Genomic DNA, 16,120 nt, shown 5'->3' with positions numbered 1-16,120 from the left:
CATCAGCAATATGAAGCAGCTCGGTCTATTCTATCCCCTCTGATCTCTGTCACCTCATTCTCCTATGTATGAGAGTCCGACCTGGGTCTCTGACACACAGTTTGTGAATATTCAAAGGGACATTGATACATCAAAGACCATCTTGTATAAAAGGCACTGAAGACTGTTATTACAGAGTCACTAGTATTCACTGACACAGCACAATACATATGGATCCCAGGACTGAGTGAAGGAGTGAGAGGAATGAAGATGTCACAGACAAAAAAATATCAAGAATATTCAACAAGTATTGCAGAATGTCAGTGCCAATGGAACTTGCATAACTGACTTCTGTGCTTCAAAACTTCCCCTGTGTTTTTCAAAACGTGCAGTAGCATGAAAAATATTTCAGTCTTTGCTGTTAAGCAAAGGAGAAACAAACCCTGGGTTTGTATATGCAATGGATGTTGGCTGTGTCCAAAACATCTTTATTGCCAAATATTTTCTTTTTCTGATTGTCTACTGACAGCCATTCCTTCTCCACCCTTTGTCCTCATTTGCCTTTTTTTATAACTACAAAGATCCCAGATCTCTAGCCACTGTTCTTTTGCACTGTAAGATGAGCCTTTCAAATCAGTCAAAACTCCTTTTCCAACGGTAACATGAGTCATGCATTAAATGATGTCAGCCCCCCCCCCCCCCCCGCCGGCCATGATCACCATATCATTTCACCAAATAATAAGCCTTAGGCTTCATTTGTGCTGATCCCTTTAGCTGTGCCTTCAGCAGCACTGATACTTACAAAGAGAGAGAGACTTGACTCTCTACTTCCCTAAGCACTGCGAAGTTCCAAGATCAACATTGGTTGTCTGTTTTTCCCTGGATGAGATAACACTGGAGACTTAAGGTATCTTTGTGACATTTATGTTATTTACAAGTAGACAAAGAGACGCTTCTGTAAGAGAGTACATCCACTACTCCACATTAGATCACTATAGAGAGAAAAATACCTCAACACTCCAGAGTTTCTCTTTTTAACCAGCTTGCATCTCACTCTTCCGGCTGCTCTTTTTGCCTTTTCCAACTAAAATTTCTTCTCACACAAATTGATGTCTTTCCCTCAGCTGGAAGAGTGACACCTTCTCTAAATACTCCCAGGTCCTTGCAAAAGAGAATGAAAAAGTGTTCTGGAGACCATCTCATCATCTTAGTCATCTTAGAAATCTTAGTCATTCATCTGTTCTCAATAATCAGGCAGCCAGCTCTGAACCAGTTCACAGTTTCAAGCAAAGCTGACAAGTCAACACATTTTTGCATGGCTACTTTCCTCTCCTCTTGAATGTCATTTTAATTAATGAAAAATAAAAAATATATATTCCTCACTCTGGCCACTGTTGATCTTACATGTGGACATCAGGATTCCATTACAGAACAAAATTGTGCTCATATCATTCTGTTGTCATGAAAATAAAATGGAGAAGATGAGAGATTTGATGCAGCCCTGAGTTCCTTGGAGGAAATGTGGGATAAAAATGTGATGGAGATTCTGCTTTGGAATAATTTGGGGTAGTTGAGGCAAAATGAAAACAGATAAGGCTTGTGGTGTTGCTTATATTTTTCCTGTGTCCAGAACCAGGGAAGCCATAAGAGAAACTAGACAGAATGTTCAAAGCATAATAATAATATAGCATTTCATCCAGGAACTCCAAACATGTATCTGCTTGACATCTGCATAAATGCAGGCCCACAAGAGCTTTGCAAGACAGACTTCACTTCATGTGCTCACCTTGTTTCCCCATCCTTGGCTTGTTTCACTTTGCCTTACTATGAAGTATGGAATGATTCCCATGTATACTGATTTGGGTGGTGCATAGTCCAATGAGAGCCTGGGCTGGTCTACTGGCACAGAGTCTGTGGCAATGCCAGCCTCTTTAATCACACATGGGAGGCCCTGGCCCTCACTGGCAGGAGAGCAGCCCCAAAAGCTTTATTGGGGAAGTCAGTGTTGTGTTGCACTTTGTCTCAAACCAAGCAGATCACCTCAGGGAGCCAGAGAAATCCACACCGTTGCCACCCCATTTACTCAGAACCAGGCCTTATTTTGGGCGGGAACTCACAGGAGCAGAGCTCCAGAACTTCTAAATTTTATTGTGCTCTTTCTTTCTTATCCCCTGACCCAATACTTGCTTCTGGGCTCCATTGTTCAAACCCCTCGGGAGAATTTTGCTGAACTTTAAGATTTGGCAAACTTCTTAATATTTTTCCCCCACAAAAAAATGGGGAAATAACCAAAACATATACAGCAGATAGATGGAAATCTTCATCATGCCATTGTGGCCACACAGGAGAACATAATTTTAAAAGTATGATGGGAGTAAGGTTATATTACAACTATTATAATTTTAAGATGGGTGTTCAGTTAGAAAACATTTGGGCTATGATTGCCTTTGCTTTAAGAATTTGCTAAGAGGTTTATTGCAGCTTGAAGAAGCTCTCTGTTAAGATGTCTATTCCAGCTTGAATAAGCTCTCTACCAGGAGGTGTATTGCAGCCTGAAGAAGCTCTATGCTAAGAGGTCTTGTTTAGTTTGAAAAAGCTTTTTGCGAAACAAGGGTATTAGTACAACCTTGTCCCTTTCCTCTTTGAAAATTGAATTATTTGGCTGCATCTATTGAGAGACATTCATCATTTGGAAGATCACACCAGGATTACATGGAAAAGCTGGACTATTTTACCATATAAAGGAAAAGAACTCTTGGTGTAAATGCTTCCTTTTGTTCTAAGGACTGAGTATTATGGTTGTTTTGATGAAAGTAATATATGTGGGTTAAATACAATTATTTATATATGAATGGTTTTTCTTGTTTATGTAATTTGATATAGAAGCTGGTTTCACGTGGGGCTTTTTGCTTCTTGTTTCTTTGTTCCTTTCTGCCGTGATACTCTTTGTATGTTGAACTTTAAGATTTGGCAAACTTCTTAATATTTTCCCCCCACAAAAAAATGGGGAAATAACCAAAACATGTACAGCAGATAGATGGAAAACTTCATCATGCCATTGTGGCCACACAGGAGAAAGTAATTTTAAAAGTATGATGGGAGTAAGGTTATATTACGACTGTTATAATTTTAAGGTAGATGCTGAGTTGATATAATTTAGTACACCTTCTAGTGATGTCAGGGGTATGTGGCACATGCAAATGAGTTATGCAAATGTGTTGTGCTAATGAACTCCAGTACTTCTTTTTCTACAAAATGACCCCTTCTCGCAATTCTACCTGTAATGAAATCCCTCATGAGAGGAGGGTGACTGGAGCAGCACCCACCTTCTTGTTTAGTCTCCCATGGTCTTTTCTGTAATAAAGCCCCCCCACACACACCCCCCACACATCTCCTTCTGTGTGCCTTGCATAATTTCCTGAGTTCAACGGCAGTCTTGGGGACAAGCAAATGCAACAGCCTCCACAATGGTCCCACGCAGGCAAAGGAGGAGGGGGTCTTGATCCTAAGTGCACATTGCTCCTCCCCACCACAGCTAAAGTGATCACCCCCTACTTAGGAATCCCTATGTAGGTGCTTCAACATAGGGAAATGTAAACAGTGCACTGGAGGCTGAGTAAGGATTGTAATTGATTCCTTGCTGCTCTTGTGTGCGAGGAGTAAGAATTAATTATATGTAACCAGCCTTCCTGGGTCTTTGCTTCTGCACAGATCCAGGAAGGCGGAGTGGGGGTGGCAGGGCACCATGTTCACTTGCAGGCCCTCCTTTGCCGTGCCTAGGGCACCAAAAAATCTGACCCTGGCCCTGGGTATAATGCTATACAGTCCATCTAGCAAAGCAGCCATTTTCTCCAAGGGAATTAGGAGATAAGTTGTAGTTCCAGGAGATCTCCAGGCCCCACCTGGTGTGTGGCAACCCTATCTGCATCTTTTTGTCATAGCACTTATGAGGGAAGGAGAAAGGATTGTGACATTGAAGGTTTCTCAGGCTCATTCACATAGGGGAAATCCATTGTTTTGTGTTACAACTAAACTCAGCCATAGACTCCTGAGAGCATGACCACAGAGTTCATTCAGGTAGCACCAAACCATAGTGTGACACTACATCAAAAAGCTAGTATGTATTTTAACCGGCCTTAGTTATTTACTTATCTTTATTTAGCTCACTTTTCTCCCCAATGGGAAACCAAACTGGCTTACAAAATTAACAGAAAATAAACGTTAAATAAACAATGTGTGGTGGAAATGCCATTAAGTCAGCTGATTTAAGGCAGCCCAGCAAGGTTTTCAGGGCAAGGGATGTTCAGGGGCAGTTCTGTAGCCAGGATTCAAAATGTTGGGAGGCTTTGACATTTTTCAGGGGGCATTTAATTTGAGGCTTGCCAGAGTGCAGCATCCCCCACTCCCCAGCACCTTTTCTCTATGTTCCAGCTTGCCTTGGTATCACTTTCCGGAGAGAGGGCAATTTTCAGGATGCTTCTCAAAGATCCCTGATCAGTTTCTGCCTCTCCACAGTCAGGAGAAAACCCCCTCCCCTATTGCTGGGTATCAGACCCAGCACTTGTGTCAATTTCAAGCCTCCCATCCCTACACCAGCCATCTCCATTCTAGTCAGTTTTACTCTAATCAATTTCATGCACCTCTCTCCCTTTTTTGCATTTCTTTCTGGAGCTAAGCAAACACATTTGTGTCCTCTGCCCAAAAAGGAAAAAATAAAAAATAAAAGAAGTAAGCACACCCCCTTGATATTTTGGACAACCTGGTCCATTTTAAAGGCCTTCCCACTTGCTTTTTAAGTTGAGTCATTGAGGGAAGTTTGATTGGGTTCCCCCCCCCCCTGTTGGCTGTGAATCCTGCAAATCCTTTCTGCAGATCTGAGATCTGGCAGCAAGAAATGAGCAGCAGAGACCTTTCTGGGTTTGCATTCATTGCAAAGAGCAATGCAAAACTAGATTCCCACACTCCCCCTCCACTTTCCCCATAATTGTTTTTGGAATGGGGTTGATAGGAGGCAAAGCGAAGAGGAAGAGTTTGGCAGCTCCTAGGGTCTGGTGGCTCCCAACCCTGCTGCTGTGCCAAGGATGGGCATGGGCTCATCGTGGTGCATGTGGAGGCTGGGGCTTGATCTGCCCACCCCCTGTGCATAAGAGCCAGCTGGCTGCTCCCCTCTCCCTGGCACCACCCCACAGCTCCCTGCCCAGCCAATGGCATCTTCAAGAGACGGGGCTGGCATGGTTGCTTCACCTCAGGTCAGAGTCAGGCAGCTGAGTTGGCATGCTGGGCCCAAAGAGCGAGTCTCCACTGCCACCGCCGCAGAGCAACTCTTTCCCAGATGCTGCCACTCACCTTCAGGGTCCCTAAGCCGGGCTGGGAGGCCTGAGTTGGGGGGCTTCTGCAGGATGTTGGAGGCAGGGCCCCCAGAGTGGGCCCCCCATGGCTACAGGCCTGTTCAGACGTGGTTTTGTCATTGCCTGCTTCTACATCAAGACCTTGGTACTCCTTGGAGGCCTCCATCCAAATACTCTGGCCCGGCCCAGGCTTTAAACACCTACAGGAAGAGAGAGACCAAAACTTAGCCAGGATTATAAACAGCTGGCTTTCATCTTTACACAGTCCCCCTCCCTTGCTCTTATGGTGTTGTCAGCTGTCTTGGAACCACTTTATTGAAAGTGCAGGATAGAAAACTGAGGTGGAGTCAGTATATTGCCTATACAAATTTCATGTTGTGCTTTCTGAAATTGTGTCTGTGTCAGAAAAGGGCTTGAATATTAGACTGCTCAAGGCACACAACAAAAGTGTGTTTCCAAGAAGATCCACAAAAAACATCATTACAGTCTCACCTGAAAGTAATCGCATGGGACACCTGCTGAAATTAGTGGGACAAATGTGCAGAACTGCAGGATTATAGACATAAATTAATCTAAGGATCATACACCAAGAGTGCTTGCTGAAAACCTTTTGCAGATTCATGTTGACATGACAACTTGATCCAATAATGTCAATATTCTGGCAAGTCCAGGCGGGAACATAAGGAATTTTATACACTTCTTTTCATCCTTTTATCTCTGGAAAGTATCTGCCCATGAACATTTGTCTTGTCTAAGCTATTTATTTTGTGTCCTTCAGTTTCCGCAGGTTCACACGATCGAATAGTGTTACAACAGCCGTTCAAGCAGACATGGATTTCCATGAAAATTTTGAAATGTCCTTGGATCCTCAAGAAGACGATTCATATCCTGGGCAAATATCAAGACAGTACTCTCGAGATGCAAGCACTTCCACTGTTAGCATACAGGGCTCAGGAAACCATTATCATGCCTGTGCAGTGGATGATGACTTTGATGCAGATTTTGATCCTTCAATTTTACCTCCACCGGATCCCTGGATTGATTCTATAATTGAAGACCCAATTGAGGCTGTACAAAGGTCAGTGTGTCATAGAGACGGACACTGGTTTCTGAAACTTCTTCAAGCAGAAAGGGAGCGTATGGAAGGTTGGTGCCAACAGATGGAGAGAGAAGAGCGAGAAAACATCCTGCCTGAAGAAAGTAAGTACATTAATAGTTTTAGTGACTTTATGTATATTTTTCAAGGGACACAGTGATCAGAAAGCTGAAACATCTGTAATACAAATTCCCTTGTCTGGTGACAAGTTTTGTGTGCAGTTTTTTTATTTCACATCATAATAAGTCCAGATGAGTAGCTGTGTTTGTTTGTAGTACCTCAGAATAACATGAGTCAGAGGTCTCTCTAGTACTGTAGCTCATTTGGCATAAAAAAGATAGAGGATCTATAGAGGAAACAAAGGGGTATACCTTGGAAAGGAAAGGCAGTATCTGTGACATAATTTCATAATTTCTTAAAACTAAAATCCACGTGAAAGATGTTAAGTAATCAGACTGAAATAGATTTGTTTAACATTTACTGTGATATCTTACTGTGCAGCTTGAAAAGGTTTACTGATAATATCTGTGGGGATGTTACTACTGAATTTAGCCACAACCACAGTTTCTAAACAAAGCACCTGGGATGGAGAGAAGCATCCATGCAACTTTGTCCTTTGATGGTACACTTTCCAGGCATTCCCTGTTCTTGGTACGTTCTTTCTGAAACAGGTATCCTTCCAGAAAGGATACAGTGGCTGATAACAGATGGGCATTTTGGAGCGATTGAGAGGCGTCCAAAATTGGACCAGCTCAAAAAGAGTTGTCCAGAATCCTTCACACGTTCCAGAGGAAAGCAGCCTGGTGCAATCAGACGGGGGGTGCCTCAGAAGCTGGCAGGGCCTTAGGCAGGATTTGGGGAGTCAGGGGGCCTTGGGATTTTTGAGGGGGCACTCAAGCTCCCCCCTGCCTGACTCCCCCCACCTGAAGCTGGCTCAAGGGCTGTGCTCCTCAGCCCCCACCTCCCTTCCGTCTCCACCATGTCAATGCTGGGGAACAGGCAGTGGAGTCGCTGGGGCTTCCCGGGGTATGTAAAGCCCTCCCTCTGATCAGCTGATCAGCAGGTAAACTGGCTCCTGAGGCTGGCAGCTCGTATGCGGGCTCTTTGGCGTGATCGCTGTCAGTGTGGGGTGAAGGGGCAGCAGCAGCAGTGGGAAGGATGAGCCCTGAAAGAGCAACTGCCGCTGTCTCCTCCCCCCTCCCTTCCTGGATTATGTGGGAAGGGAGGGGGAGGAGAGGGCAGCAGTTGCTCTTTCGGGGGCTCATCCTTCCCACTGCTGCTGCTGCTGCCCCCTCACCCTGCACTGACAGCAATCACACCAGAAGGCTGGCATACAAGCTGCCAGTCTCAGGAGCCAGTTTACCCGCCAATCAGCTGATCGGGGGGGGGGGGCTTTACATACCCCGGGAAGCCAAGGCAGTTCCACTGCCCCTTCCCCAGCATTGACATGGAGGGGACGGAAGGGAGGTGGGGGTTGGGGAACCAGGGAAGGACCCACACAGCTCTCAAGCCAACAGGGGCCAAATTCAGCCTGAAGAGGGGGGGGGGCTGTACTTTTTTCCTCCTGGATAAGTTCAGTGCTCATGTGCTCAAGTGCTCCAGGCAGTTTTTTTACAAAAAAAAGTGGAAGCAGCTTGGGGCTGCTTGGCAGTTTCACATGCCAAGCCGCCTCACTTCCGCCTTTCTGCTTCCAGACACTGGTGGGGCGACTAGCTGTCAGTTCAGAAATTTGCTACCACTTCAGGAGTGGTAGCTTTTTGAGCCAGTTTGTGGGGGCCAGAGGATGGGATGAGTACGGGATGGGGATGGATGGCAAATGTTTGCATGTGGAGGGATTTTTTGGGTCGATTTCAGAGGCGTCTCTGAGTTGGCCCAAAGTGCCGGTCTGTTAGCAGTCAGTCTAACCTTTCTGGAAAGTGCATGATTTCAAAGGTGCCGTCCATAAAAGCACCATTTTCCTTCTGAAAGCCCTTTGTTGTGATCATTCCATCACTATGCTTCTGGAGGCCTTTGTGAGAAAGGCTACAGACCTGCTTTTAAAATGAAAGCTGGGAATTCAGAGGAGCTGGCAGATAGTTGCAACAGATTGTTATAATATTATTATACTGCAGCATTTGTTGGTTAAAAATAGGCAAGGGGGGGAGCAGCAGCTGCAGGGGGCTGAAGCAAGGAAAATAATGCCAGTGCACGAAGAACCTTTAAAAATCACATCAAAGCAAAGGACTATGTTGTGTGGATACTCCAAAAAACTAGCTGTGCTCCAGTTTGGATCACAAACCAAAGAAAGAAAAAGAAACTTTAAAAAAATTTCATTGCAGTACTTTTTGTTCTCGAACTGCTGCAGGCCTCAAAAGGTCATGGCCTTCATCTTGGGAACCCTGGAACATCTATAATCCTTCTAGCCTCATCCTCAAAGGTGTCAAATTCAGTTTCTAAAACTTGCCTTTTAGAATTAATCATAAGACACCACAGAAATATGGTTGCTGATTGACTTTCAACTAGTCATTTATTCAACACCTTTGCCCAGGTGTACCGTAATAGATTGTGCAGCTGAGGTGCTTTATATGCTTGCAACTCCTACCTCAGAGGCTTACTCATCAAGATTACACACTAGTAAAAAATAAAACTGCAGATGTTTTCTCAGTGTCCCAGTAGCAGAGAGTTCAGTTGCTTCCCCAGTTCTTGAAGTAATATGATACAAACTATTTTCAGACAATGCCTTCTTGTATAGAACAGCTGTCTAGAAGAGATGGCTCAGGGTTGCTTGACAGGCTTGTATGTTACATAGACACATTCATGAGAATGGAACTGCCAGATGGAGTGGAATGTTTCTAGTTAGGAATGCAGTTTGCTCCAGCACAGAACAAGAAGCTAGGACAGTGATACTCACTCAGTGGATAGGAAGGCACATGTGGCTCTTTGAAAGGCTACTTGTGGATCTTCTGTGCACTGTTCCCCAGTGTGGCACCCACCACCTATTCCAGAAAAGTGAGCAAAGCCATTGCCTGTTGTGGCTTGTGCTAGGCAGGTGGATCCCACCTTGGAAGAGATACTACTGGAGCAAATGGAGGATGTGTAAGTTGCAAGCCTGTCCTTTACAACAATCCCCTGCCCTTTTCTGTAGCCTCTGCACTCTCATTCCAGCACCTGGACAGCTTTTAACTTAAAGAAGCATTTGTCTTTTTTAAATTCAGCATAATAAAGAGTTCAATAGAACCTAAAGGCTGCACAGTCTTGTGTCATACTTCCATCCCCTCACTCACTTCAGGTACAAAAGAGCTAGTTAAGGTTCAACAGTGGTGAGGAGTAATAGCCCTGCATGCTTGGAGGTACTCTAGTAATTTAAAAGATTATATCAATATATATTAATATATGTAGGTTTGCCAACTCTGAGCTTTGAGGGTGGAGCCTGGAAAGTTTGAAGGGTTTGGGGAGAGGGGGACCTCAATGGGATGTAATGTCATAGAGTCCACTTGCCAAAGCAACCGTTTTCTCCTGGTAAACTGATCTCGTCTGGATATCAATTATAATTCTGGGAAATCTCCAAACCCCACCTGGAGGTTGGCAGCTCTAGTTATATGTTGCATTATTGTGTGTGTGTGTGTGTTTGGTAGGATCATGGATAAGGCCTACAGTAGTCACATGGCTCTTTCTTTGGTGGTAATTGCAAATGTAGTTCTCCATAAGCTACAACATGAATACCACTGAGTTAGAGCACTGGTGACACCAAGCCACATTAGGTGATGCTTCTTTAGCTAATTAGGCCCAAGTTTTAGTATATGAAAATTTACTGGTTTCATGTGAAAAACTTATCTATAAGAAAAGTAATAAGCAAATTAAAACCAAGCCTCTGTACCAGCTGTTGAGCCACAAGTCAGTGCTGATTCCAGTCCACTGTTGCTGCATCTGCGTTAGAACACACGTTCCACTCTGAGATTGTTGCACATCTGAAACTGAGAAGCTTAACAAATGATCAGATTTAAAAATGGACTCTGATCCAAGAGTGTGTGTCCAGAACAGTTGGATCTGAGCGTTAAACAGCTGAAACAGCTTCTAAAGCAATCTTAGGTGAAAATGGGAAAGCATTTGGGGTGAGTGGCTAAATCCAGCATTCTGAACAGCTGATCAGTAAGATTTTAGCTTTGTTTTAAAGGGGCAGGCCAGCTGTTGGATTGCAAAGGGAAATCATGTATAGAGCACCTGTTTACTCACATAGTTCTCCATCCAGAAGTATGTGCATGGATGCCCACTTGTCCTCATGTAGCTCTTAGATGGGCTGTCTTACTGTTTTATAACTACACCTCCCCACAGATAGCATATACCCGCCTTATTTCTATATTTCTTTGTCCCATGACTAGGGAGGTGCTGGGGCTCTCCCATACTTTGATACTGAAGCAGAAAATCAAAGCCAATGTGCTGTCCTCTTCAACACAAAATTTTTCTTTCTTGGTTTTTAAGCAACTTATGTTCCCTTAAAATTTCAAGTACATTAGCTTTGCTGGATGGAAAAGTAGGGGAGTTGCCATTTAATTTTTCAGAATGTTTCTATTATCATATTCCCTGCTATAGAGAAAAAACTTCCCAGATAGAACCTCTGCTAAGCTGGCAGTAACCTTAACTCATGGAATCACTTCCCACACAACAGCAAAATGCTGGCTCCTTTAAAGTTCACTTTTAAGGTGCCAAAGAGAAATACTTCCACTAATCTTTTATATTCAACAGAGGCGTACTATTAGATGTTGTAGGACCCCTGATCAGGAGTAGAATATCTGTTTTGTATACAGAAGGTTGCAGGTTCAGTCTCTGTTTAAAATGATCATGTAAGCAGTAGGTTTTCTGAAAGATCTCTTCTTGAGACCCTGAAGAGCCTCTGCCAATCAGTATAGAGTAGACAATACTGACTTTGATAGACCAATCGCCTGGCTCTGTATAAGGTAGCTTTATTTGTTAACATGTCAGTGTACATGGCAACAAAGTTGTATTTTTAATAATGCACTGTCTCTTTGTGGGATGTAAATTGGTCTGAAACTGATTACTCTCCAGAGAACTGTTTGAGATAGTTCACAAAGTACAACCAAATACAGTAAAATCATAAGAACAACCACTATGAGCCTTAAAAGAAAGCATCAAGAACATGTGATTTTTGAGAAATTAAAACAAGTATTTTGTGTTGTCCGTCAGCTTCTCTTTCAACATTTGCACAAGTCCTTGCATTATTCTCTCTGCAGACTGGATCAAGCTTCTACTATCACAAGATTCCCAGGCCAATCATGAGCAATTTGTTTTATCTACTGGTTCTTGTCCCAAGACAAAACCCTATTTCAGTCTTACAAGGGTAGCCAGGTCCAAATCAGAAAATATCTGGGAACTTTGAGAGTGGAACTGGGAGACTTTGGGGATGGAGCCAAGAGACTTTTCCATTCCCTAAAATAAATAAATAAAAATACAGCAGTAAAGTTCCCCTGAGTATAGTCTTCATTTCCTCGTTCCCCCGCAGCTGCATTCCACTAAATGAAAGTGAACATGCACACACACCCTCTTAAAAAGCAGCTCTGGGCTGGGAAATACCTGGAGGTTCAAGCTCTTGTTCTTTCCCTTTCTGTTGATGCTTCCTCTCACTTAAGATTGCCAAGTTTAGGTTGGAAAATTGCATGAAATTTGGGGATAGAGCCTTAGGAGAAAGGCCTTGAAGAGAAGAGGGAGTTTAGAGATCAGTTGTAATTTTAGGAGGCTTAGGCCTAGCTACAAAGGGCCTCTGGGAGCTCTGCCTCCTGACTTATAGCAGAAGCCCCCCAACTAAGGACCCCCAAGCCAGCCACATGTTTCTTCATTCCCTTCTGCTTGGCTGAGCAGGGCAAGAGAGTGACAGACGGCAGATCTTCATGTTTCTTGGAGCCAGAGGGCTGCGAGAAACAGGAAGGCTGGGCCTGCTGGCCCCGCCTCACTTTCCCCTCCTGTTCAGCCAAGCAGGATGGGAAAGCGAAAGGTGGTGGTAGTCTTCCTGCTTCTTGCAGCCAGTGGGCTGTGAGAAGCAGAAAGACTCAGCCTGCCGCCCCCACCTTTTTAGGTGGGGGGGCGCTTTTAAAAAAATTAAGTGCCCCCTGAATTTTTAAATGCCACCCAACCTTTAAAAAGTCCTGACTACGCCTCTGGGAGGGCTCCAGACCCCACCTGGAGATGGAAGTAGTCCTTACCCACCTGGAGATGGGCAGCCGTACCTCCCTCAGCGAGGCTGGACATCTACTGCAATCCAACACTTAGCCTTTGTGACAAACAAGTTGGCTATATAGTTAAGATCTCTGAAGCAGTACAAAACCAAATTCTATAGCCCTTTTACTAGTGGTCAGCTTCAGATGATGGCTATTATCTTTTGTACTTGTTGGAAGAACAGTTTATAACACAATAAATGCACCACAACTGACAGCAGAAAATCCTGTCTCAGGATATCACTTCTGGTAAACTGATTTCCTTACACAACAACAATCTTCGGCTAAGATAGTTAGTATTGGGTTAAATGCCTGAGTTTTACGTGAATATCTGTTGGATAATGCCTATAACAGTTAAGGACAGGCCTCATTTTAGTCAGGAGCGGAGCTCTGGAACCTCTAAATTTTATTGTGGTTTCTTAAACCCCCCCCCCCCAAAAAAATACTTGCTTCTGGGCTCCATTGTTCAACCCCCCTGTGAGAATATTGCTGAACTCTAAGACAAACTTTCTAATATTTCTCCCTACAAAAAATGGGACAATAACCGAAACATATAAAGAAGACATGGAAATCTTCATCATTGCACTGTGGCTACATAGGAGAAACTAATTTAAAAAGTATGATGGGAGTAAGGTTTTATTATGGCAGTCATAATCCAAGAAGCATTTTAAGGTAGATGCTGAACTGATAGAATTCAGCACACCTTCCAGTGATGTCAGGGGTATGTGGCATACGTAAATGAGTTGCACTAATGAGCTCTGGGACCTCTTTTTCTACAAAATGACCCCTGGATAAGGACATGCTGTTTTGTGAACTTTTTTTGGTAATATTATTGCTAGCAAAGATGTCTGTCATTATTACACTGACGGGAGCAAAGCAACTGCCCATTTATTTATTTTATTTATAGTCTACCTTTCTTGCTGCAACTCAAGGTTGTTTACAAACTTTAGCACTGCTACAAGAATAGTATAAGATATAAAATATTTTAATAAGAAAATTGGACCGCAAGTTTAAAAAACAGTGCAATAAAACAATATAAGCCTTGATATACAAAATGCAATCATTGGATTACAGAATTTAGAAAACAGCAGCTGGGTCCAGACTGGCACTTTAAGCCGACACAGGGACAGCTCCCAGATGGCTCAAAAAATCAAGTCCAAACAAGTAAATCTGCCTCCTGTCCTACTCCCGTACTCACCCAGTCCTTAGGCATCTCTGAGACGGCTCAAAAAGCTACCACTTCCGAAGAGGTAACAAATTTTTGCACCACAGGCCATCTGCCTTTCTGGCACCTGAACACTGGAGCGTGCAAGCAAGGCGGATTCACAGTGTGAACCCACCAAACTGTCCCAAGCCACTTCTGGCTTTAGAAAAAAACATTACTTCCAAGTGCATTGGTGCATAGACGCATGACCACTGATATGAATGGGGGGGCGGAAGATACCCAAACCTAGCTGAGGGGATGGCACACTACAGCCATCTGATCATGTCAAAACACCTCCCGCATGGGATACGGGCGTTTTGCTGGGGAGCATGTGGACGGGCTTCCACTACTCCATTTTGAGCCGGCTCAATTTGGGATGCCTCCCATGTGCCCCAAGCTGCTGATCTGGACCCAGCCCATTAGAAGATAGGTGGGTTGGCCCATGTCTCAGTGGTTGAGCATCTGCTTGGCATGCAGATGTCCCCAGGAACTTGATAGAATTTTCTTTCTAATGTGCAGAAAGAAAAAATAAGAAATGCATACACCGAACAAAGCCATAAAATTACATCCCTTTGTTAAACTATCCTCCTCAAACAATTCCAATTTTACTACAGCCCTACTCTCTTTATAGAAATGCCTTCCTAAATACATTCTTCATACATGTCTTATAGGGGCATCTGGAGGCCTTACTAGCAAAAGCTGTGTGGATAGATTTTGCTCCCACTGGAGTGGAGTCCCCAGATCTCCAGGAATTTCTGAACCCAGTGTTTGCAGTACTAATCGATACTAACATATTTACCTTTTTGATAGACTTGTCCCAGTCTCTGCATTTTTTTTATTTTCTCTCTCCATCCCCCAATTCTGTTATGTTGTAGTGGTATTCTCTGCTGGCATAACCACAGACTGCCTGTTTTTATGACATATCAAATCACAAGTCCTTGGTAATAGTCGATTCTGCAACAGTAGTAACCATACAGAGTAACCTCAGCATTCATCTCACATTCAGCAGGGAAGTTGGGTTTTAAACAATCACCAACCACTAAACTGGCTGGGATCAAAGCATTCTTTCAGTTCCCCCACCCTTTGATTTTGGAATATTATTGTTTCTCAAACTTATTTGCTATAGTTAAGTGAAGTATGACTAGCACCTCACCATCAAGAAGCTCTGCTTTTCAGTAATATATTTTGCCAGTGCAAGTACCCAAGTGATCTTTATTTTACACATAAACCTCTCTTGTAACATAGCTGAAGTTCTGCCTCTGTCCCTCTTCCCCCCATCCTGCTTTTCGAATTCTCAAATGCCTTGTGAAGTGTCAGATGGCCCAGCTCCAGCTGAGGCAGCTGTTCTGAAGTAGATGCAGTGGGAAGAGTTTTCATAACAATGAGAACCACATGAAAGCCCTCAGAGTGACTCCACCCCACTATTGAGGGCTCCTTTCAGTTGAGTGGTTTGCACATTGGGCAGAATAAAGGACTAGACACACCAAGGGGTACATTTTCAGCACAGTGTGCAAGGAATTAGACACGCAACTCTTACGAACAATAATGGCAGTTGTGTATAGAATTCCCTGCACGGGGCACTGGATGTATTCCTCTTAAATCTTCCAGCCTACAGTTATTTCCGCTTAGTGGTGAGTCCTGAAGCCTGGGAGCAAACTGAAAAGGTTAGTTTGAGCTTGGATATGCTTAGACTTTTTACCTACTTGTTCACTTAGGCTGAAATAGGCCTCCCTCATCAGGTTATTTGTTTCACAAACGTGTTGCTTGATATTTTCTCAGATTGCTTTCCTGCAGTTTTTTATACCAGGCTAAAAATGAGCTCTAAATTCTAGCATTGGACTGTCTCAATATAAAACTTACTTAGGTTATTCTGTGTGTACTGTATACTTTACTGTTCAGTTTTAAAACACCTTCTTCCATACTCCCATATGTAATTCTAATTTCATTTTTCAGCTCACAAAGACTTGGGGTCTGGAAATCTAGTCTTCCTTTTTAAAAAAAAATCCAAAAACTTTTTATTGAACTTAATAAAAGCATAAGCAAGATAATCAATAACTGTGCCTCCATTCATTCTTCATGAATAAGCAGAAACAATAAAATGCACAACCCTCCCCCCCCAAAACATAAGAGGGATAGCAACCCCCCCCCCCAATATAAAACCAACTCATAATTGGCAGCTGAATTAATGAATAAACTACATTAATCACATCAAGATTACATTAGGCCGATAATATCGTAGTATCTACAGGGTATGTATGAACACACATGATCCATATGACCAAAAGAA

The 16,120-nt window shown here is 43.4% G+C and overlaps 1 protein-coding gene across 4 annotated transcripts in view; it reads left to right on the top strand.

The window, feature by feature from the left end:
- The window catches only part of DLGAP1 (DLG associated protein 1), a 456,386-nt gene that overhangs the window by 408,367 nt on the left and 31,899 nt on the right, over positions 1-16,120 (top strand). For all 4 annotated transcript variants that reach the window (XM_060243934.1, XM_060243935.1, XM_060243933.1 and 1 more), the window contains one exon: positions 6,106-6,527. In XM_060243934.1, the coding sequence (XP_060099917.1) occupies positions 6,106-6,527 (422 nt within the window). The remainder of the gene's footprint in view (positions 1-6,105; positions 6,528-16,120) is intronic.

The sequence above is a fragment of the Heteronotia binoei genome, chromosome 7, assembly GCF_032191835.1.
Source record: "Heteronotia binoei isolate CCM8104 ecotype False Entrance Well chromosome 7, APGP_CSIRO_Hbin_v1, whole genome shotgun sequence".
Lineage (NCBI taxonomy): Eukaryota > Metazoa > Chordata > Lepidosauria > Squamata > Gekkonidae > Heteronotia > Heteronotia binoei.
Note: the sequence above shows the minus strand (reverse complement) of the source record. Positions and strands in the feature narration are given on the sequence as shown.